Source organism: Malaclemys terrapin, chromosome 6, assembly GCF_027887155.1.
Source record: "Malaclemys terrapin pileata isolate rMalTer1 chromosome 6, rMalTer1.hap1, whole genome shotgun sequence".
Lineage (NCBI taxonomy): Eukaryota > Metazoa > Chordata > Testudines > Emydidae > Malaclemys > Malaclemys terrapin.
In genome coordinates, this window is record NC_071510.1 from 90,773,653 (window position 1) to 90,798,526 (window position 24,874).

The 24,874-nt window shown below is 44.1% G+C and overlaps 1 protein-coding gene across 1 annotated transcript in view; it reads left to right on the forward strand.

Annotated features, from left to right (window-relative positions):
- THBS4 (thrombospondin 4) overlaps positions 1-24,874 on the forward strand; it is a 60,041-nt gene that overhangs the window by 33,345 nt on the left and 1,822 nt on the right. The window contains exons 10-21 of the mRNA XM_054033067.1: positions 863-1,015; positions 2,758-2,862; positions 3,106-3,213; positions 9,680-9,839; positions 11,732-11,850; positions 12,636-12,688; positions 15,406-15,599; positions 16,981-17,159; positions 17,536-17,584; positions 17,695-17,891; positions 18,630-18,802; positions 21,938-22,077. Of these exons, the coding sequence (XP_053889042.1) occupies positions 863-1,015; positions 2,758-2,862; positions 3,106-3,213; positions 9,680-9,839; positions 11,732-11,850; positions 12,636-12,688; positions 15,406-15,599; positions 16,981-17,159; positions 17,536-17,584; positions 17,695-17,891; positions 18,630-18,802; positions 21,938-22,077 (1,630 nt within the window). The remainder of the gene's footprint in view (positions 1-862; positions 1,016-2,757; positions 2,863-3,105; positions 3,214-9,679; positions 9,840-11,731; positions 11,851-12,635; positions 12,689-15,405; positions 15,600-16,980; positions 17,160-17,535; positions 17,585-17,694; positions 17,892-18,629; positions 18,803-21,937; positions 22,078-24,874) is intronic.

The window sequence follows — 24,874 nt, forward strand, 5'->3', positions numbered from 1 at the left end:
AATGCCTGTGTGGGATTATAACCCATTAGTAAACCTGTCCACATCACAATACCCACCATCAGTAGCAAAGGCACTAACTGCAACATCCTTGCTTGGAATCTCTGGGCTTGTTCACGTAAGAAAGTCAAACTGATGTAATTTACAGTGCTATTTTAAGCTGATTTAGTTAAGCCAATACAAAAGGCTGCATGGACACTCTTATGTCAGCTTAAACAAGGCTTATTTTGATCTAATTTATGTCAAATCCTAGGCATTGTCAACAGACAGAAGTTGTACCAGTTTAGCTTAAGTCAGTTTTTAAACTGATTTAAGCAAAACCAGAGCAAACTTTGATGGACACATTTATTTCAGCTTAAGAGCAGTTGGTTTCAGTTTAGCTTAAACTTGTTCCCAATTAAGTGAAGCTAAACCAAAACAGGGCTGATTTATACCAAAATAATTAAAAAAAAAAAAAGTGTCCACACATGCTTTGCACTGGTTAAATTGATTGAGTTCAACTGGTGTAATCTGTGCATAGGCAAGAGCTCAGCAAAGAATGAACAGGCATGGAGATTGTAATATCCTCTCCCACCTTAAAGATGGCTCATCCTGATCAGGTTTTAGGGACATTCGCAGGGCAATGTAGAGAAGTGTGGGCTGCTGCCAGTACTCTACTGGTTCTCTGGATAAATAGGGGACTTTGGTCCCTCCACAACTGTCAGTCTCACATGTTTGACGGCACTTAGTGCTGTCAAACATGTCTGTTCACAAAAGGAGCTACCAAGACGCCACAGTGAACATGAAACTTAGCCTGAACATCATAAGCAAACAGTGTGAGGCAAATCACAGACACACTCATGCGAATGATTGATTGTCTTTACAGGGTTCTTACCGCTGCGGCCCATGCAAACCCGGTTACACTGGAGACCAGGTCAAAGGATGCAAGGCAGAGAAAAGCTGCAGAAATCGAGCCTTGAACCCATGCAGTGTCTATGCACAGTGTATTGAAGAAAGACAAGGAGAGATTTCATGTACTGTAAGTTGATGATAGGATATATTTTAGGCTGCTCCAGAGAAACCAGAAAAAACAGTCCTACTGAGGCAATGAGCAGGATGTTTTAGGGCCTGTGTACACTTTGATCAGTAAAAAGTGTTTGTAACCAGAGTTTGACACACTCATTTGACCCAGTTACAAACAGTCCAGTTGTGTCCAGATAGCAGACTCCTTCCCCCCCTCCCCCCCCGTACATCTAGGTGGTAGCCAAATCTGGGTGGTTACATTTACCATGCTGCCTAGCAGCATTTGTATGATTGCATTCTGGGAAGTCTGCCGCTGCTATCCTGTACGGTCTCAGCAGAAAAGTGTGCCAAATAGCAATGCACACAGAGCAAGCATCAGCATCATGTGGATCTCTGGCCACATTCTGCCGTCCAGTGAGTTGTGAAGAAAGTTTTCTGGTATTTAAGTGTGGTTATAGGCTCCTGTCTACATAATGAGATGATCAAGTATTACTTGTCCAGATTACTTGAAGATTGAACATGTTAGATTAGATCTCGGACAAGGGTGACACATAGCTGGTTGCTGTAGTTATTAGTCATGCAATGTGTGGGCACAAACAGTGCCACTAAAGGGGTACAAACTCAATCCGAAGTTTTAGTGTAGATGGAACCTTAAATACAATGGGCCTAATAGTGTAGCCTTTGTACAGGCAGAATTTCAAGTGCAGTTCATTTATTTTGCCACAAGGAAGACTAAGATCAAGGAATTCATACACCAGGAACAGCAGTTCCCCCACTGTGTCTAAAAGAATGAAAACATCACAACTGATGCCTACTGCATTAAATAAAGATCTATATTGTTCTTCTCTATGGTATATTTAAGGGATTATAAGGGTTTGTTTTTTTTTCTACTGTTGTAATGAAAGGGTTGGACAGATCTATTTACCTAGAAGTATTTCTATTTTCTTCTGGGGTCTGAAGCTAGATCAGACATCTTTCCTGATGTTGATTCTACTGTCCCCTCCCTCTCTGGCTCTCTAGGTGCATCTCAGTTTTAAGTATATTTATTTCAAAGAGATTTCTAGATATTGGTGCTGAGGACAGTCGGGAGAGTCCACATGCAATTTTACCCACACATTTGAGTGTGCAGTTTCAGCAGTTGCATCCACAAATTAGGTATTTTTGAGAACTGATCACAATTTAGATACTTAAGCGTTCATATGCAGAAATGCCCAATTTGCTAGTGCTAATAATTGTGTGTAAAATATTCCAGAGAGATTTCAGATTTCTCTTTCTGAAAGTCTGGCCCTCAGAATGTGTGTTACATATTTTGGCTCTCTTTTTCCAGTGAGTTTGCATTTTATCATCTTTCAGGGAGACTGTTGACCTCTGCTTCACCTCGGATCACTAATGCCTACATTTTCAAAAGCAACCACTAATTTTGGATGGTCACCTTGAGGCATTGAGGATCTGAGCATCCACTGGAGTCATTTGGAGTTGTGGGGTACTCAGCACCTCTGAAAATCAGGCCCTACATGTCTGAAGCTGGCAATCCAAAATTAAAATGTATCTGCTAATTTTGGAGCTAAATCTCGATGCCTACCTTATCAGATAGCAATGTATGGTTGAATATATCATTATAAAGGTTAGTGCTTCCTGCACTGCATATTGATCCATTCTGAAACTGACCTAGGGTCCCATCTTGAGCATTGCTGTACATGTTTGCAAAGAGGAATCTTCAGTCTGTCTGTGGTTCTATAATAGTGTTTTCATTTGCAGTGTGGCATTGGTTGGGCTGGTGATGGTTATATCTGTGGAAAGGACATAGATATTGATGGCTATCCTGATGAAAAACTCCCATGCTCTGCTGATAGCTGCAGAAAGGTAGGAGGCTTTTTCTTTTTAATCACCCAGGGGAGTGATAGTGGGGGGCATGAAGAGGCAGTGGGGGAAACACTATAAAGTGTAAACACTTTTGCAAGTTTTTATGTTTATTTTGTTTAAAATGTATTTCATTAAGAAACTTTTCAAGTTAATAGTAAAGAAAGTCAGTCAGCCCCTAGGAGAGAGATTTCAAGTAATATTGTGGAATGCTGGTCATATTTCTTGGGTTTATTTTTTGCTTAGGACAACTGCAGATTTGTTCCAAACTCAGGACAAGAAGATGCAGATGGTGATGGATTCGGAGATGCCTGTGATGAGGATGCGGATGGAGATGGAATTCCTAATGAAGAGGTACTGTACACAGACATAGAATATGGTTCAGGTTTGGGATCTCGTGCAAATAGGATGGAATGAAGTTGGTGCAAGGTGGGACGTTTCTAAACCTAATACAGTACCATTTTCCGAGGCGTGTCCCACTGCCCTCACTACATTTAGCCAGCTGTACTCACCAGCACCTTCTCTAATGCACTCATTTCCATTTATATGATGCTCACATCAAAGACCTGAAAAATCACACTGTGACAAAAAAACCTTAACTCCAACCTACCAATAAGAACATAAGAATGGCCCTACTGGGTCAGACCAAAGGTCCATCTAGCACAGTATCCTGTCTTCCAACAGTGGCCAATGCCAGGTGACCCAGAGGGAATGAACAGAACAGGTAATCATCAAGTGACCCATCCCCTGTTGCTCATTCCCAGCTTCTGGCAAACAGAGGCTAGGGACACCATTCCTGCCATCCTGGCTAATAGCCATTGATGGACCTATCCTCCATTAATTTATCTAGTTCTTTTTTGAACATTGTTATGGTCTTGGCCTTCACAACAGCTTCTGGCAAGGAGTTCCACAGGTTGACTGTGCATTGTGTGAAGAAATACTTCCTTTTATTTGTTTTAAACCTGCTGCCTATTAATTTCATTTGGTGACCCCTAGTTTTTGTTTTATGAGTAGTAGTAAACACTTCCTTATCTACTTTCTCTAAACCAGTCATGATTTTATAGACCTCAATCATATCTTCCCTTAGCCATCTCTTTTCCAAACTGAAAAGTCCCAGTCTTATTAATCTCTCCTCATCCAGAAGTCATTCCATACCCTTAATCATTTTTGTTGCCCTTTTCTGAACCCTTTCCAATTCCAAGATACCTTTTTTGAGATGCGGCAACCAAATCTGCACTCAATATTCAAGATGTGGATGTACCATGGATTTATATAGAGGCAACATGATAGTTTATGTCCTATTATCTATCCCTTTTTTAATTATTCCCAGCATTCTGTTCACTTTTTTGACTGCCGCTGCACATTGAGTGGATGTTTTCAGAGAACTATCCACAATGACTCCAAGATCTCTTTCTTGATTGGTAACAGCAAATTTAGACCCCATCATTTTATATGTATAGTTGGGATTATGCTTTCTAATGTGCATTACTTTGCATTTATCAACATTACATTTCATCTGTCATTTTGTTGCCCAGTCACCCAGTTTTGAGAGATCCTTTTGTAGCTCTTTGCAATCTGCCTGGGTCTTAACTATTTTTAGTAATTTTATATCATCTGAAAATTTTGCCACCTCACTGTTTACCCCTTTTTCCAGATCATTTATGAATATGTTGAATAGGACTGGTCCCAGAACAGACCCCTGGGGGACCCCCACTATTTACCTCTCTCCATTCTGAAAACTGACCATTTACACCTACCCTTTGTTTCCTATCTTTTAACCAGTTACCAGTCCATGAGAGCACCTTCCCTCTTATCCTGTGGCAACTTACTTTGCATAAGAATCTTTGGTGAGGGACCTTGTCAAAGGCTTTCTGAAAATCTAAGTACACTATATCCACTGGATCTCCTTGTTCCACATGTTTGTTGACCCCCCCCCCCCAAAGAATTCTAGTAGATTGGTGAGGCATGATTTCCCTTTACTAAAACCTTGTTGACTCTTCCTCAACAAATTATGTTCATCTATATGTCTGACAATATTGTTCTTTATTATAGTTTCAACCAATTTGCCTGGTACTGAAGTCAGGCTTACAGGCCTGTAATTGCTGGGATCACCTCTCCCCTAACCCACCCTCCATACAGTTTCCGAAACCCGATGCGGCCCTCAGGCCAAAAAGTTTGCCTGCCGCCGCACTACCCCCACTTTTTGTGCTATGACTATGCCTTAGAATATGTTTTAACTACTTATGCTAAACAATCTGCTCTGTCTTGTTCTTAGCTCTGATACTGAGTATCTTTCCCAGACCTGAAAAAGAGCTCTGTGTAGCTTGACAGCTTGTCTCTCTCACCAACAGAAGTTGGTCCAATAAAAAGATATTACCTCACCCACCTTGTCTCAGCAGTGAAATAGTTAATGTTGACATTGAAATTTTCACCTTTATGTTTCAGACATAAAAGTTCCATTTTCATGAATTGGGCAGGTCTCACCTCCCAGAACTATTGTTACAGGCTGTCCACGTATTGAGAAAGACAACTCTGCATTTATTTACATCTTCATTTTTTCAAGGGTTTCTTGAATAACCATGAGAGCTAGGCACTCTTGTTTTTATTTAAATTAAAACTTAGATTCTGTAGCATCCATCCAATAGCAGTGTCACAGAGTGCACCATTCACTGCTTGTCCGGTGCCTCTTCCTGGCTGCTTTGGGGATTAGCTCACAAGGTCAACACCCCTTGCCATGGTTGTACACTGTCACTCCATCTTTCTATCTGGTCTGCAACCCCTATCTTGCTTCAGGAACCGCAGTATCCTCTTCATGAGTCAGCCCTCTGTCCAGGTCACTCAGCGTTCTCCACTTCAGGGTATAGGCCTTCAAAGTCTCTGTCACTCCCAGTGACCCCGGCACTCTTTCAGTTCGCTGCCCCACCAGTGCCATTTCCCCAGTGGTGGGTAGGGAACCCAGGCTTGCCCTCTATTCCGGGTTCCAATCCAGGAACCCTCTACCCAGCAGTTCTGGGCTTTCCTCTCCCAGTACACACTGCTCCTTCCCTGGACTGCTTCCTACAACTCCTGGTTTCCCTCCTTGCTCTGGGTGTACCAGCCTCAAGCCCTCCTCCCAGGGAGTGACTGCCCTTTGCCAGCTACGGTTGCCAATTTTCTAACCGCACAAAACCAAATACCTTAGCCCCACCCCTGCCCCCAGGCCCCACCCCACCCCTTATGAGGCTCCGCCCCCCCACTCACTACATTCCCCCTCCCTCGGTGACTTGTTCTCTCCCTCTCTCCCTTTCACTAGTCTGGAGTAGGGGGTTGGAGTGCGGGAGAGGGCTCTAACTGGGGGTGCAGGCTCAGGAGTGGGTTCAGGATATGGGAGGGGGCTTCAGGCTGGGTCATGGAGTTGGGGTGCAAGAGGGGGTGAGGGCTGTGGCTGCGGGGCTTGGAGTGCAGGAGGGGGCTCCAGGCTGGGGGGTGAGGCCAAGGAATTCGGAGTGTGGGAGGGGGTTGAGGCAGGGGATTGGGATGCAGGAGGGATTATGGTGTCTGGGCTGGGGGTGCAGACTGAGATGGGGTCAGGGATGAGGGGTTTGGGGCACAGGAGGGGGCTCTGGGTTGGGGGGGCTCAGGGCTGGGGCAGAGGGTTGGGGCCTGGGCTTACTTTGGGCAGCTCCTGGTCAAGGGCACAGCGGGGCTAAGGCAGGCTCCCTGCATGTGCTGGCACTGCACTGTGCCCTGGAAGTGGCCAGCAGGCCTGGCTCCTAGGCGGCGGGGCCAGGAGGCTCGACGCGCTGCTCTCACCCACAAGCACAACCTCCTCAGCCCCCATTGGCTGCGGTTCCCAGACAATGGGAGTGCGGAGCCGGTGCTCAGGGTGGGGGCAGCACGTGGAGTCCCGTGGCCACCCCGCAGAGGAGCCAGACCTGCTGGGCACAGCGTGATGCTAGGATAGGTAGGGACTAGCCTGCCTTAGCCAGGCAGCACCACCAATGGGACTTAACAGCCCCGTCAGCTGCGCTGACCAGAGCCACCAGGTCCCTTTTTGACCAGGCATTCCAGTCAAAAATCAGACACCTGGCAACCCTATTTTACCAGCAGCAGTCCCTGTCCGGTGCCAACTTCCTGGCTTTATAGGCCCTGCCTGTTACTGCACAGCTGAACCTGCTTGCAATCAACTCCCTGCTCCCTGGTTCTTCCTCCAGGTGCAGCCTGTGGAGTTAATAGGCCTACATGGTCACCTTAACCCCTTCCAGTCCTGTGTGGGGTTGACACCCCATCATAGGCAGATATATTAACAGTGTTAATTAAATTAAAAATTAACAATGAAAGTAGCCCATGTCTCAGATTTTGTTACAGCAAAACAATTTTAAAATCTCAAAAACACCCAGGAGCTTATTTGCTAGAGGGAGTGGCAATAAACTTAAACTCATCCCGAGAAAAAGAACTTAGAAGCCCATTTAAAAGTTATTATAACTCAAATAATGAATAGTTCGGTGTGAGAATTCAGTCTGTACTCAGGGCCTGGTCCAAAGCCGACAGCAGTTAACGGGAGCCTTTCCAATGATTTCAAAGTGCTTTGAATCAGGCCAGATTCTCAAAGAGTATGTGTGTCAGTTTGGGACAATTCATTTTGTTATTGGTGCATAACAAATGTGACGGATGGGTCACAGAAACCCCCTTGGAACTGCCACCTGATGTGCTGAGACTACCTCTGAGCCCGTTTTCTCTGGCAGCTTGGGACTTCAGTACCCTGTCTTGTTGAGCCAGACATGCTAGCCTGCTGCAAACACAGACCCAGGTCTGAACCATGTCCCTCACAAGCTGCTGACTTAAGTGAAAACAGCTTAAGATGTGCTCCTGTCTCCAGCACCCAGATACCCAGTTCCCAATGGGGTCCAAACCCCAAATAAATCCATTTTACTCTGTATAAAGCTTATACAGGGTAAACTAAAATTGTTCACCCTCTATAAAACTGAGAGAGATATGCACAGCTGTTTTCTCCCCCAGGTATTAATTACTTGCTCTGGGTTAATTAATAAGTAAAAAGTGATTTTATTAAACATAAAAAGTAGGATTTAAAGTGGTTCCAAGTAATAACAATCAGAAAGTAAATTGCCAAGCAAAATAAGACAAAAACATGCAAGTCTAAGCCTAATACAGTAGGAAACTGATTACAGATGAAACCTCACCCTCAGAGATGTTACAGTAAGCTTCTTTCACAGACTACTATCAGAGGGGTAGCCGTGTTAGTCTGAATCTGTAAAAAGCAACAGAGGGTCCTGTGGCACCTTTGAGACTAACAGAAGTATAGGGAGCATAAGCTTTCATGGGTAAGAACCTCACTTCTTCAGATGCAAGTCAGATGTCTGTTGCTTTTCACAGACTAGACTCCTTTCTAGTCTGGGCCCAATGCTTGTTCCAGCTCAGGTGGTAACTAGGGGATTTCTCATGACTGCAGCCCCCTTTGTTCTGTTCCACCCCCTTATATACCATTTGCACAAGGCAGGAATCTTTTGTCTCTTTGGGTCCCCACCCCTCCTTCTAAATGGAAAAGCACCAGGTTTTAAATGGATTCCAGTACCAGGTGACATGGGCACATATCCTGTGAGACCCCAAGCCTTCATTCTTCCCAACCTGACTCACAGGAAGCCTTGCAAGTAAACAGAGCCATCTACAGTCAATTGTCCTAGTTAATGTGAGCCATCAAGATTCTAAACCACCATTAATGGCCCACACTTTGCATAACTACAATAGGACCTCAGTTATATTTCATATTTCTAGTTTCAGATACAAGAATGACACATTTATACAAATTGGATGACCACACTCAGTAGATTATAAGCTTTGTAATGATACCATACAAGAGACCTTTTGCATGAAGCATATTCCAGTTACATTATATTCACACTCATTTTATGAAAATATGCTAATCATATGGAATGCAACGTCACAACAAAAAATGTAATTCTTGCTTTAAATGAAAATCCTAATGCAGTGCTAACTGTGGAATTGCTTTGGCACCTTCACAGTATTGAACCTGCATTAACAATAATACACAGCTGATACTGTAAATTAATGTAGGGCCCTATTGTCCTGTCCATCTCTGGGTAGAGAAAGGATGAGAACCCAGGTGTTCAGGAGGGATGCATAGAAGAGGAAAGTGCTGCTTCCTTGTTATTGTCCCCCCTTGCGGAATTAATACCAAATTAGAAGACATGTTAAATCTGGAATTCAGGCTTTTCTGGGTGAAAAAGTCAAATTGCCAAGCAGAGTCTTGGTTTGAGGATATACCAGTAGGGGGAGCTGGCTTTTCTCTTAATGCAGTGGTTTTCAACCTTTTATCATTTGTGGACTCCTACAAAATTTCAAATGAAGGTGCGGACTCCTTTGGAAATCTTAGACAATCTGCGGACCCCCACAGGTCCACAGACCACATGTTGAAAGCCACTGTCCTAATGGATTGAAGCAGTGTGCATCCTGAAATGCAGACCCTGAAATAGAACACATTAAATAAGAGAACTGGCATATCAAAGCAGACTGTTTAAATGGACCCATGTGAAATGAGAACCAAAAGTCACTGTTATGAACAAATCCTTATGCACATTGGACAGTAATACCTCTCATCCACACACACTGCATATAAAAACTGGAAGTTGGTATAGGACCAGTGAAATCTGGTCCTGATTTATTGACCACATAGAATGCCAAGCTATTTACAATAATATATTTCCATCTGCAAAAGAGTTTACAGTGTTATAAATGAGAGTTAAATTCTTACTGGAGTCAAATAATCCTAGCAGAAGGGAATTTGTGTTTGTCTCTCTTTTAGGATAACTGTGTATTGGTGCCAAACGTTAACCAGAGGAACAGTGATCAAGATATCTTTGGAGATGCTTGTGACAACTGTCGCACAGTCTTGAATAATGACCAGAGGGACACAGATGAGGACGGGAAAGGAGACGCCTGTGATGATGACATGGATGGAGATGGTTGATAAATCTTCACTTAATTCTTTAAAATCACCCAGCATGTGCTGTGTGTTATGGCACAGCTACACTACTCTCTAATGTAGCCGCTCTAAGCTGACAGACCCTTGGCTTAACTACTCCAACCCCTGCAAGCAGCCCAGTGCTGTCCAGTGCTTATGTTGGTGTAACTTGTCGCTCGATGGGTGGTTTATTCACATCTCTGTGTAGTGTAGACATAGCCTTAGAGAGGACATTTGTCACCAGCTTTTAGGCATCTCTAAGGCTGAATACTTTAGTTCTAGTTTCCAACAGTGATGGGGTAACCCAGAGATACTGTGTAAAACCCAGCAATTTTGACTGTTTCCCTCCTTGCAATGGCATGGCTGCAGTAAAGGACACGAAACGTGTTGCAAGAACAGTTCTAGCTAACTTATAAGACTGCAGAGTGTGAGAACTGTGAATCCCAACAGCAGCAGCAGCAACTCAGGGCATGGCTACACTTGCAGATGTAGAGCGCCAGGAGTTAAACCAGCCCTCGGAGACCGCAGCAGGGAAAGTGCTGCCGTGTGTTCACACTGTACACACTTCAAATGGGGAGGAGGGGGTGGAGTGTGACAGGGAGTGTGTTGTGCGTATGTGGGGGGAAGAGACCATGTGTTTTGGTGGGCAGAGAGTGTGTCAGCATGCTGTCTTGTAAGTTCAGACAGCGGCAGGGGGAAGGGGAAAACCCCAACATCAGTCCCCACCCCTGCCTCTCTCTCTCTCACACACACACACACACACACACACACACACACACACACACACACACACACACACACACACACATGCCTGCCTCTGCAGCAGCAGCATTCCACAGTAATGGTTTGCTTTGTTGGGGAGCAGATAAGCATGCTGGCTGTCAGAAACGGAGCTTTGAAAGGGGATATCCGCATGCCTGCAGCCGAGTTCTAAACAATGACCAGAGTGTCCACATGACTTCAGGGGATTATGGAACATTTCTGAAAGCCAATCACAGCACAGTAATGCAACACGTCATTCACACTGACACCCCGGCGCTCCAGCCAGGGTGCACCAAGATCTATGCTTCTCAGGGAGGAGGATTACCAGGAGCGCTCCAGCTGCAGGGTCCGGGCGCTCTAAGTGCCTTGCCAGTGTGGACACCTCAGCAGTTATGGTGCCCAGGGCTGATTTAATGCACTCTAACTTGCAAGTGTGACCAAGCCTTAGACTAAAATGCAGCAAATCTGGGGACGACATCACTTGGTCAAACATCTTCTCATGTGATATTTTGTCAAAGATCACACATTCCATCTCTGCAAGCAACTCCTAGTTGCAGCCATTTTTATTTATTTTATGTAAATATTGGGGGTTTTTTTGCTTAACCCCAAGCCCCAGGCACTGTGCAACAGTTAAACACCACAATAATTCATACAACAATTAAAAGGCTGTTGAACATTTTAATGGACTATCAATACTAACAGCAAAAAAACCCAAACCTTTTCACAATAATCCACAGGCCCAACCACATCCTAGCACATTTGACTCCTTCCTGCCTGAATGCCCAAGAGATCTCTATTATGCAACATTTTATTCTCATTGCTGTGTGGGGCTTGGAAGAAAATCAAGTCCCCTTAAATATAATAATAGGGATGAAATGTCACGTGATACAAACTATATGGTATGGGGACAGAACGCAGTGAGGTGTGCAGGAAAATGGAATGCAAGGCAATGTCTTTAGTGAGATGCTCCTAACCTTGATTAAATGAGATGTGCACAGAAACAAAACAGATTTGGTGATGGCTGAACGGTAATGCTGTATTCTGTGAAAATACATAAATGGATGCATTTGGAAAATACATACATTTGGAAACTTAGGGAATAATTTTGACTAATATCAATGATTTTTCCAGGTATTAAGAACCTTTTGGACAATTGTCAGAGGGTTCCCAATCGGGACCAAAAGGACGGGGATAACGACGGTGTTGGTGATGCTTGTGACAGCTGCCCCACTATCAGCAACCCCAACCAGGTTAGTGAGGGGAAGAAAAATCTGTAGGATACCACAAGCCTCAGCCCCACCAAATTAGTGAAAAAGTGACTATAAGCACCAAATAACTGTAGTAGGAGACAATTGGAGGTACAAGAGATCAGCTACTCCCATTTTGTTAAAGGATATGTAGAAAAAACTTGTGAAACTTTGAAAGCTTGAGTTTGGAAAATGAGACTGGAAATAGGAACAGATAGGTGCTTTTTCACACTATGCATGTCTCATTGTGCACCTCCTCTGATCAATATGCTGCAATATATCCCATCTGTGGTGGGCCAGACCCCAGTCCTATAAAAGTCAGTGGGAAGACTCCATTGGGAGTACAAATTCATTACATGTATTCTTTCTTTTATTAGGGCCAAATCCTGATTTTTCTTATTCAGACAAAAAACCCCATCACCACAAACTCAGGCATTGAGTAAACAGAATAGACTTGCTACATTTTTTTGTTCAGCTGTGTAAGCTGTGTAGGCTTATTTTTAAGTTACATATGAGGGAAATCTCTTCTGGAAAATGAGGGTTTACTCATTTTCAGTATCTCAGGCAACTTTTTTTTAATTCCTTCAGCTAGAACCCCAGAAGCTAGTACCGCCCAATTTAATACTAGGTTGTTTTTCTGCCCTTGTTAAATAGATTTTCTTTTTTGGATCACCCACATAACCAGAAGATATATTTTATAAAAAGAACTGATCCTGCCAACATAGTACTGTCATTTAAATATTCTCTCAGCAGTTAATACTACAAACTTCTTCTGTTTCTGTTTGCAGTCAGATATTGACAATGACCTGATTGGAGATTCTTGTGACACTAACCAAGACAGGTACAGTACCCCCTATCTAATATCAACAAGAGAACAATACTGGGTTAAATTTAGCCCTGGCTTAAACTAGTCTAATTCCACCCACTTCAGTAGAGTTGCACCCACACTCCCACCAGAGCTTAGTTCAGCCCTAGGTTATTTTCAGTACTTCCTGCCCAGTAAGAACATAATTTTATGTAATGAAAACAAAGTATCTTCTGAAATAACTATCATTCATAGCCATAGCCATCAATTACTGTTGCTATAACATCCCCCTCCCTTCCACTTTCTCCCATGCACATTTCACCAGTTCAGGTCCAAAAAAGGTATAGAAAACAAGAACATGACATGATTCAAAGCTGATTCCATAGAAATAAAACTGGCAAGCTCCACCCAGAGCTTATATTATCAAATTATCACAAATCAAAACCAAAACCACGCAAACAATTTTAGGGTGAGGAGTTTTCCCCACTAAATACACAAGACTTCACTATAACAAAGTGTCATCGTAAAAGGCAAGGACCTACCTGAAAAAATGTCCCATTCACTTTAGCATAGGAATAATGGTAAGGTCTCTCTTCTGAGCAGCGGCAGCTGAGGGTGTGCTGGGGAATCCATGAAATGCCATTTCTTTTCTCCCAAAGGCAGCGACCTAGCCGCATCTACATCAGGGGTTAGATCGCGTTAACTACAGCACCATGGGCAGTCCATGAACCGGCCGATGGGGGAGGCTAGCCCCCGGCCCCTCCCTTCTATCCCCCACCCCTGCAGGAGCCCAGAGAAACCCCCCCAGGGCCACCAGTACCCACCGCCCCAGCTCCAGGCCACCCAATTGCCCCCAGCCATGGAGCACCAGGCTGGCGCATGGCACAGTTCTAGTGCCAAGAGCACCGGGCAGGTGGTACAGTGTGGCCCCAGCGGCAGCCGCCCAGAGTCCCAGAGTCAACCAGCCTGGGCCACAGAAGAGTGGGAACTGCAGGAGGGGGTCTGGGGGCAGAGCATGGGTGGGGCTACGCCAGGCTGTTTGGGGAGGCTCAGCCTCCCCCAGCCTATGATACCCACCGCCCATGTATAGCACTCAGGACATGGAATTTTTCACAGCCCTGGGCAATGTAGCTAAGTCAAGTGTAGACCAAGCCTAAGTGACAGCACTGTATCCCCAACTGGGGTTGACCTCACCTAGTTTACCTTGAGGTAAATCTAAAGTGCCTTATCTCCACTGTGGTTTTACCTCAGGGTACCTCACACACGTTTGTTAGGCAGAGGAAAAAACTCACCTTTTTTAGCAGTGAAGACAAGTCATGACTGTCCATTGACATTGCAGCTACTCCTTACTCTCACTGCACTTCACTGTGGCTCTGTCTACTCTAGGCCAAAAGATATTGAAAAAAAAAAAAAAACATTGCTGGAATGCCTTGAGTTTGCAACACCTCCTACCCCTACACAACAGCAGCCCCAGGTGCTTCACCATCATGGGTTATACAAATTGGTTGCAGCACCTGAGGTAAGGTTTTCAGAAGGAGTCTGACAGAGCCATTGTATCTTATGGTGATTTCACTACACCACAGTCAGGAAGCCACAAGTAGGTTTGGAAGGACTAGATTTTTATTGGTAAAAGTTGGTAAATGTTGATTTCACTGAACACACAATCCCTGAACAAAATATTTCCATCTATAACAATAGCAATTTACAGATATGGAAAGTCAGATAAATGCTGCTTGAGAACTTTAGTAGAGTCCCACTTTCATTTGTATAGCCCATGTTGTAATACGGGCATTAGCTTAGCTGGAGCTGGTGCCATTTAGATATGGCTGGAAGGCAGTTCCTCTGCTTCCCCGCTCCGTCCTTCCCCAACCCCCATGATTTACCATGTGTTAATTTTAAGAAGAGGGAGCCTCCGAGGCAAGGACACTGCCAGGGTCAGGTGTAGGGGGGTCTCCGCTCTGCCTGGAGAATGCAGCCTCCCCTCCATAATTTGGCACAACAGCGAACATTTAAATTGATTAAAAATTAGAAAAGGCTTAAAAATAAACATTGATTTAAAAAAAAAATCAAATCCCGCCAAGCCTAACCACTAGTGATTCAGCTGTATCAGTTTAGCTGGGCCTTAGTGCAGGGCTGCTCCTGTATGGACATTTCCCCAAAAACCTGTCAGTGCTGAGTACCATGGACTAGGTCCATCAGGAACCCCACGGCGCACTGGTACAACATGACTTTTAATTGTGCTATGTTTAGATACCTCAAAATGTTTGTCAAAAAGCAGTGTTGCTAAACCATGGCAAGGAGAAGCCAGGCAGATAACTTCCTGTACTCAGTGTCCTCACATTCAAAAACTGAAGCTTCACTATAACCAGATTAACTATGAGCAAGTTTCACTGTCCCAGATATCCCATTTCATGGTCCTGGCGAGAGTTTTCCTTTCATTACATGTGCTGGCATCAGGATCCATCTGATGGCATCAACTGTACTTCGTATTTCATTAAAAACTACGAGGAGTCCATTTCATCAGATCTAGCCCATGAAAGCTTATGCCCAAATAAATTTGTTAGTCTCTAAGATGCCACAAGGACTCCTTGTTGTTTTTGCTGATTCAGACTAACACGGCTACCACTCTGAAACCTGTCACCATACAAGGCTTTGTATTTCATGATTGCTTAGCTGTTGTGCTCTAGTCTGGGGACAAGAACTGATTCTTTGGGGTTTGTGTGTGTGGTTTGTTGTTTTGTCTGAATTCATAGTGACGGAGATGGACACCAGGACAGCACAGACAACTGTCCCACAGTCATTAACAGCTCCCAGCTGGACACTGATAAGGATGGGCTGGGTGATGAGTGTGATGATGACGATGATAATGATGGGATTCCAGACCTCATGCCTCCTGGCCCTGATAACTGCAGACTGGTTCCCAACCCAGGACAGGAAGATGACAACAGTAAGTCTCTTCTACCCACCTATGCAGTTAGTGAACATGCAGTACACTTACTGTAAGGCAGCATATTCTCACCAAGAGGAACAAAGTTCACATAGGCCCCTGTTGTCCAAAGTCTAAAGGTTGATTTCTCTTTTGTACAGGAGGAAGCCCTGTTACTTACAAGTCAGGACTGATACATATTACGAGGAGCAGCAGCCAATGGCTTTATCCCATACTCTGGGCCATATTCTGTGCTGCATCTCTCAAGGAGGCACAGCTGGGGTGGGGAGAGGCTTTAAGCCATCTTTGGGCCTCCCAGATTGTAGGCTGCTCTGGGGACTGGGCAGCCCAAGGACACACTGACTTACAGAAGCCTTCCTTGGCTGCCTGTGAGCTGCTGCTGTCACACCTTTGACAACCCCCTTCGTGTCCCAGCATGCCCCTTGAGGAATTCCCATCCGGGGCACTCAATGCCCTTCATGCTGCTGGAATGGCATAGAGGTGCTAGCAGAGGCTAGAATTTGGCCCTTGGCTCTCACTTTCATAAACAATGTGAATTCACCAAATTTATTCAGCTGGGAAAGATAGACTTACATTAAGACCCCTGTGACTCAGCACAAAACAGTAAAATCATCTGTCTGTCTCTCTGTTTTTCTTAAAACTAACTAACTTGTAAAATATCCCTGGAAAATTTTTCAGTTTTCACCAGAACAATGATACAAAACAATCTTAAAAACAAGCCAATACTGTAAAATATCTCTACTTCACATTAGTGATTGAGGGTCCCCATTGCACCTTACTGAATCTTGCAAACAAGCAAATGACTAAACGATTTACAAAGCAAGGAGAATGCATCACAGAATATACTTTATTCGTTAATTTGGATATTTGTATTTTTATACTTAACTAGAAAATATTCCTATACAAGAATTTCTAAAAACAATGGTGTCTTGGTCATTTGAGAACTCAGTGTGGAACTCTGCTGTCAAATCTTTGCTTACAAGTGGCAACAGACTGTTATTTTGTGTGTCATTATGTGGTATTCATTTTAGTCCAACAAAAGTGCTATACACTTGTATTCTGAATTTTGCTTGCTCTGTTAGCTAGGTCAGATCAGAGTACAGCTAATGGTGTGTTTGTTAAATCCTAATAAAACACCTGTTGCACCTGTCAAATTTGCTGTAAATTTCAAGCACTTTCTGTAGGTTCCTTTACCACTCTTAGATCAATAACTTGTGTTTGGCTAAAGTATATCTTCCAGAAAGGCAACCAGTCTTGATTTTAAGGCATCAAGAGATAGAGAATCAACCACTTCCTTTGGTAGTTTGTTCCAATGGTTAAGACTAAGGTGACTGTAGCTGCATTGTAAATAAGTCCCCTTTTGTTTAATTGATGCATTCAGGTGATGGAGTTGGTGACATATGTGAATCGGATTTTGACCAGGACACAGTAATTGATCGAATTGATATTTGCCCTGAGAATGCTGAGATTACCCTGACAGATTTCAGGGCTTATCAAACTGTGGTCCTGGATCCCGAAGGTGATGCTCAGATTGATCCTAACTGGGTGGTTCTGAACCAGGTAAACAATGCATTTGACACTGTTTAGCTGCCAGAAACAAATAATTACAAAACAAAATTTAAAAAAACCCAACCTGTGCTGAACTTATCAGGATCTGTAATGCTTTAGCAAAGAAATGCAAATCAACTGATGCTTGCTAAAAGCCAAAAGGAAAGGGTATTTTTGGAAAAGTGTGCAACTAAGTTTGAAGTTACACATACTAACACATGGGCTAAAATAATGACTGGCACAGAAAGCTCATTCTGGGAGAAATTCCCTGCTGCACAGAGGGCCAGCATGAGGCTGATGTACCGCTCTGGGACGCCTCATTATAGTAATTGCAGCATCACCCTATTGTTTATCACACCTCAGTAACATAATTAATTTCCCCTTTCAGGGTATGGAGATTGTACAGACCATGAACAGTGATCCTGGCCTCGCAGTTGGTATGGACACCTTTTTCGTACTCATGTTTTGCAATAGAAAAACTTTTGGCACGTGGTCAAGTTTTCTGCCAACTATTGGTTTTAACATAGTGTATATCCATTGCTCCTAGGTTACACAGCTTTCAATGGGGTTGACTTTGAAGGCACCTTTCATGTGAACACGGTGACAGATGATGACTATGCTGGCTTTATTTTTGGTTACCAAGACAGTTCCAGTTTTTATGTGGTAATGTGGAAGCAGACAGAACAGACTTATTGGCAAGCAACTCCATTCAGAGCTGTTGCAGAGCCTGGCATTCAGCTTAAGGTACTGAGCTAAGTAACATCATCAAATTTGGTGGCTCAGCGTTCTCTGTGTAATGGCTACCCAAGCATACAAAGAGTTGGCCATATAATGCCTATGCTGTTCTCCCACCATTGCTGGGGGACTACCAGCTCTTTCCTAAAGGAAAGGTTAATTTACTGTCAGAGTGGTACCTTACGTATGTGCATCACTCTAATAAGTGCATGGAAATGCAGAGGATAAACTGAATCTACCAAAATTTGCGTGCCAGTCAATACTCATTAAAAATGAATAAGGCAGCTTTCATTGGTTGACCTAGAGTTGAAATGGGCCTTTTTAATTAGAATAAATATATTAAAATCAAACCTGGACACAGTTCTCATTCAATTCACTGGTGATGGCCTAAAGTGACCATTTCAAAGAGGCTGTGTGTTTGTCTAAAGCAGAACTTCCCCAAATGTGGTCCATGGCACACTGAGTAGTAACCCATTGAGACCTTCTGATCACATGCTGCTGGCTTCACCTTGTTCCTAGCTGCTAAATGAAAAGACAGCAAACATTAAGTACTTTTATTTCTCCTTGTAAGCAGTTGCTATAATTGGCACAGGGATGTCATGAGCTCATGCATGGGAGGGGAGGTGTGCACAAGGCAAGCCCTCTAGTAAGGTGTGATCTCATTATGAAAAGAGAGAGCTCCTGGTCTAATGCTTAAAGGGAAAATTCTCTTTGTTCACTTTTCTAAACTATGCCATATTTGTCTAGGCTGTTAAATCTAAGACTGGCCCTGGCGAACACCTCAGGAATTCACTCTGGCATACTGGCGACACCAATGACCAAGTCAGACTGCTATGGAAAGACCCCAGAAATGTAGGTTGGAAAGATAAAGTCTCTTATCGCTGGTTCTTGCAGCACAGACCCCAGGTTGGATACATCAGGTAGGGACTGGCTTGTTTGAACCTTTGTAGAGCTAAACGGCAGTGATTGTTTTTTTTAGATTTGTGAACTTCTATTTAGTGTGGGGTGTTTTTGTTTTTTAGAAAAACCAAACCCCATATACTTACAAATATTGTCAAATGTCTCTGGGCTTTGTAGCTGCTAAAGACAGACACTGCTATTGTGCCTAGTTTTGCTTTAAAAGATTTTGAAAATACCAGTGACATCACTTCTAGAAACACATTCAAATCTTAACATTTCACAGATATTTGACTTTTGTATGAATATTCCTTGATGTTGATCCCTTGGAATATGTAAATATAAACTGTGATAATTTATCCATAACACCATGTGTAACAAGTAACAGAACTTATAAACCAAAGCTGGCCACACAGAAAGTGTAAAGATGGTAAAACAGAAGATTATCAATAATTAGCACAACATGAGATATATATCCAGGATATAAGCAGTGTTGGTCCCAGGATATTAGAGAGACAAGGTGGGTGAGGTAATATCTTTTATTTGACCAACTTCTGCTGGTGAGAGAGACAAGCTTTCGAGCTTACATACAGAGCTCTTCTTCGGGTAACCTTGTATATATGAGATATGACCTCAATATGTTCTCTGAGTGTATGTTAGCATAGAAGTTCTTCTTGTCCCTATGATGTTTACAAATTGCCAGGGGCAAGACAAGTAGTCATGATGGTGGAATTCACACTCTTTGAACAAAGTCCGGAAGTAGTGAGGCCATTACTGCAGTTGTCTATTTAAGTATTAAAAGGCAAACGAGATGTTGATCCAGCTCTAAGACTATGGGATTGGCTACACTTGCGAGTTACAGGGAAATAAAGGAGCCCCGGGTACCCTAGCTCACTCCCGTCCACACTGGCAAGGCACGTAGAGCACTCTGACTCCGCGGCTACAGCGCTGCTGGTACTCCACCTTGGCGAGTGGAATAAGGTTTGCTGCGCCCCCGCAGGAGCGCCACGGCGCCAGTGTGGACGAGGTGTTGCGTTACTGCACTGCGATCAGCCTCCAGAAACGTCCCATAATCCCCTTAAGTCAAGTGGCCACTCTTCTCATTGTTCTGAACTCCTGTAGGAATGCAGAAATGCCCTTTCAAAGCTCCGTTTCGGACAGCCGGCATGCAAGCCTTTACTGTGGAATGCTGTGTGTAAGCAAGAGAAGCAGGGGGGAGGAGGAGGTCTGCTGCTGTCTGAACTTACAAGACAGCATGCTGACATGCTCTCAGCCCCCCACATATACACAATACACTCCCTATCACACTCCACCCCACCCCCTCCATTTTAAAAGCATGTTGCAGTCAGTCATTTGCATGCTGGGATAGCTGCCCATAATGCACCACTCCCATGCCGCTGCAAGTGCTGCAAATGTGGCCACGCCTGTGCGCTTGAAGCTGTCAGTGTGGACAGACTGCAGTGCTTTCCCTACTGCGCTCTACGAAGGCGGGTTTAACTCACAGCGCTCTAAGGGTTTGGCTACACTTGGCTACACTACAGCCGCGGCAGCGCTGTGAAGTGCGAGTGTAGTCGTGCCGCCAGCACTGCGAGAGAGCTCTCACAGCGCTGTATGTACTCCACCTCTCTGAGGGGAATAGCTGCGAGTGAGCGTGCAGCACTGCAGGCACTGATTACACTGGCGCTTTACAGCGCTGTACTCGTTGCGCTCGGGGGAGTGTTTTTTCACACCCCTGAGCGCAGCAAGTTGCAGCGCTGTACAGCGCCCGTGTAGCCAAAGCCTGCATCTGCAAGTGTAGCCATACCCTATGATTCACTCAGTGAGACGCCTTTACAAATTGCTCTTGATTTTTAATTTGTTTTTCAGTAGATCTGGATTTACAGATGTAATTTGAGTGATGTTGGTCTTTGGCTGACATCCATGGAGAGGTGTAGGTCTCCTAAAGAAACAGGGCATTCTATTTTGTTAATATCTAAGAAGGGCAAAGCGACAAAAATGAGAAAGCATTTTAACAAGAAATCATCATTCAGAATCAGGGGTTTGATCTTAGAACATTCAAGTCAATGGGAGTAGGCTCTAAAAGTATCATATGAAAAAAACTCTACGTGCACATGGCACTGCGCCTTGGCCCCATCAGACCAATTGCATATTTACGCTCTTTTTCAAGTAGGCTGAATAGGACAAAGGATTTAATAAACTTCAACATTAATCACAATTTTTGCAGCTCGCTGCCTTTCAGCATGTGCTGAGTATACAGCCACACACTCTCTTTTTAGTAACTCCAGTTAAAAATCCTCAGAAACCAAAGGAGCGGATAAAGTGAGTCTTATTTAATCCTTCGAGAACAAGGGCCTTCAGAACCAAAAGTGAAAGTCTGAGCCAATGCTTGGGCCATAACTCACTACAGTATGTTTTGACTAATATAGCAGCCCTGTGGAATATGTAGCATCACACATTTCTCAGAGACTTCAGCAAGGCCTAGGAATAGGTACAAAAGCCAAAATAGCCCAGGAGAATTAATAGACTAAATTCACCAGCTGTGCTATTTTTGAAACACCCGAATAAACAAAAATCAAGGATGGTAAATGATTTCTTTTTATAATGGTTTTATAACAAGGAAACTCTTGGGGAAGGTGTATGTGTTTGTACAGCCCCTAGCGCCATGGAGCCCTAATCCTGATTGGGTCCCGGTGGCCACCACCATAGTTTAAATAATAAATACTGATATTTACAGGTAAGTACAGAGCTGAATGTTTGGTGTAGCTGGTATGGGGCTACCATAGCCAGCTGACTCCCCCAGTGTGGGGAGCATGCTGGGATGAGAGTGGGTTGCCAACTTTCTAATTGCACAAAACCGAACACACTTGCCTTGCTGTGGTCAGAACGTACTATGCTTTAGTGATCCCCAGCTAGCGTCTGGCCTCCTACTGGGCTGTTAGAAGTTAGCCTAATTTGGAGCAACTCTGCCCCTTCTCTACCCCACTGGCACAGCCCTGTCACAGCTGAGGGTTATAACCCCTGGTTTCTCTTCAAGCTTATAGTGGTATGGTCCGGAGACTAGTCTAATGAGCTTGTCACAAGGCAGAATAAAGATAGATATTAAAAACACTTTTTCAAAGCAACAGTGGCTAACGGGTTGCATTTGTTTTATTCTGAAGGGCAAGATTTTATGAAGGTTCTCAACTGGTGGCAGATTCTGGAGTAACTGTAGACACTACCATGCGTGGAGGAAGACTTGGTGTTTTCTGCTTCTCTCAGGAAAACATTATTTGGTCCAACCTGAAATATCGCTGCAATGGTAACATTTCTCTTAGAGCAACTCAGCTCATGATTATCAAATGACCTACTGTAAGGATAAGTAGTTTGGGCTTTTTTTTTTTTTTTATTAACCACCTTGCAGCCTTCACCAGCAAATGAATCTGTGAACCATTGTGCCTGATGTGGCCTATCTTAGAATGGGTCGCGTCTCACCAGAGGTAGAATGAGCAGCTCAGCTCCTCTGTTGCCCCTGATCTGCAATATCCATGGAATCTGCCAGCACAGTCGTGCCCTTATATGGAGCATGCTAACTACACCAAGTAGGTGCCATTAGAAATATTACTAAAAGACCAAATGGACAACACCTTAAAGCTAACCAAACAGCAAATGAGGCATTGTCCTCAGTAAATTAAATATGATGTCCCACAGCACACATTGCATGCACCAATACATCCACTGTAGGTGATGTTAGCCAACCCACACTCCAGCCAAACTGCTGCTGCTCAAATCAGTTAGTGGAAGGCAGTTTCTTGTACCGGTCTTTACAGTGACAATTGTTGCTATGAGCTTCCTCCCCGTGATGCCTGGCACCACAGCTGAGAAGGCATCCTCATCTGCAGACAGAATTTAGACCTTTCACGCCTCTTCAGTTTTGGCCAGGGCTCCTTCTAGCTGAACTCAGATCTCTAATGTAGTGAGTCAGCATGAAAATCTCTTAATTAATTTTAAAACAATGACACAATACATCATAAAACTTGGGCACACTTTACAAAAAACACAGTCCTGGGCTGTCGCCCCCACCTCACTGCCCTGGTGCTCCCATGTACTTTGTGTACACAGCTGTGCTTCCCCTTTAGATAACGAGTACACTTTTTCCTTATTGCATGAAATTCTTCTGGAGGAATTGTTCACATGAGACTATTTCTGTCACATCAACTCATCAGTCTTATAAAAGTGGAACACAATCACTTCTCTCTTCTCAGAATCTATCTCTGCCTGACTCATAGACTTTAAGGTCAGAAGGGACCATTATGATCATCTGGTCGGACCTCCCGCATGATGCAGGCCACAAAGCCGTCCCCACCCTTTCCCTTAACTCTGCTGTTGAAGTCCCCAAATCCTGTGGTTTAGAGACTTCAATTAGCAGAGAATCCTCCAGCTAGCGATCCCTGCCCCATGCTGACCAAACAGTCCCGTCATTATAGTCCACCCATGTACTGAAGAAAAGCCAGTTAGCCAATATTGCAGTGAGCAAATACTGACTGAGCTAGTAACTTACATTTTGTGGAATTAAACATTTAAATCCAAATCTCCGGCCCAGAACTAGTCCCAAGGTGACATGTTGCATGTTTAATGAGTTGCCAGCTTAGAATGAGTGAAGCAGGCTCTCAGAGCTGCTGGCCTTTGCTGCAACCGCTCTGCCTTTAGTTTCAATGACAAAGCAAATTGCTGTGCTCAGAAATGTTGTGATTCAAGTGAAAGACCCGGGGTGGCAAGTGTAATTGGCACTGTCATGAAGTGAGAAGAGTTCTTAAGATTAGATGTTTGATTTTCCACAAAGCATTACTCCTCCCCCGCTCCTCCCCCCCAGCTTTAGCACTTGTAGAAAAAAGGTTCAAAACTGACAGGCTCTGCTTGGCAACAGCCCTGCTTCCCGAGCTAATCACTGACTCTTCCATAGCAAAAGCACTATTGCCACATATGCAGCAGTACCTTCCCTTATGGAAATAGCAGCGCTGCCAACTCTCACAATATGCATCCGAAGAAGTGGGCAGTAGCTCACGAAAGCTTATGCTCTAATAAATTTGTTAGTCTCTAAGGTGCCACAAGTACTCCTGTTCTTCTCACAATTGTAACACTCTTCTCACAATGTTTTCTTCTCGCCCCACTTGCTGGAGTCAAATGATCTCAGCTTTCATTTAAAAAAAAAGTTTCTATCTAGCCCTCAGCATTTCAGAGAAAAGCTTGAACCCGTGATCCAAGTGAATCCTAAACACTTAAAAAAATACACGTGGCAAATAAAAAGCCCCACCCACCCCCCACCTTTTAATCTCACTGATTCTTGAGCCAAATTTGTGATTGACTCATGATTTTTGAAGGCTTAAGGCTGGCGTTACTGGGTCAGAGTGGAACGTGTGTCTGGCTTAGGTCAGGGCATGGGTCTGAAGCCCCGTACAGCTGAGGGCCTCAGACTGTTCATTCAGCTATGTGCTTTTGTACCAGCTCCCAGTAGCTTCAAGTGAGAAGCCATGGGATTTGGCACAAGGGTTTAAGGGGACACTGTTCACTTGAAACTAGTCAATCTCCAACCAAAGGAACTACAGTCATTTTGGCAACATTGACCTGCCAGTTTTTAAATATTTTATTATTGTTTTAATGTTCCCTTGCCTGCAGCTGTGTGAAAAGCCCACCCCAACAGGGGACACTGGCTGCCTGTAGACAGGAAGCAGTGCAGCTGAACGTGCAAAGTTCTGACAAAGGCACAGAGTAAACAAAACAAATATTTTCCTTCTTGTCTCTTTGTGTTCAGTCCTTCAGGTGCAGTTTGTAATAGGACGTTTTCAGACAAATGTGATTTTGAAGTTGACACAGTCAACTTCAAGGACTTTTAATCCACTCCCTCACGCTCAGTGGCCACAGACTGATAAATTAGGGTTACCATTCGTCCGGATTTACCCGGACATGTCCTCCTTTTTGTGCTAAAAATAGCGTCGGGGGGAATTTGTAAAGCACTCACAATGTCCGGGATTTCCCCCTCCCCCGGCACAGCAGAGCGAGCGGCTGGGAGGGCTGCAGGAAAGTCCCGGGCTGGACTCCGGAGCAGCTGGAGAGGAGCT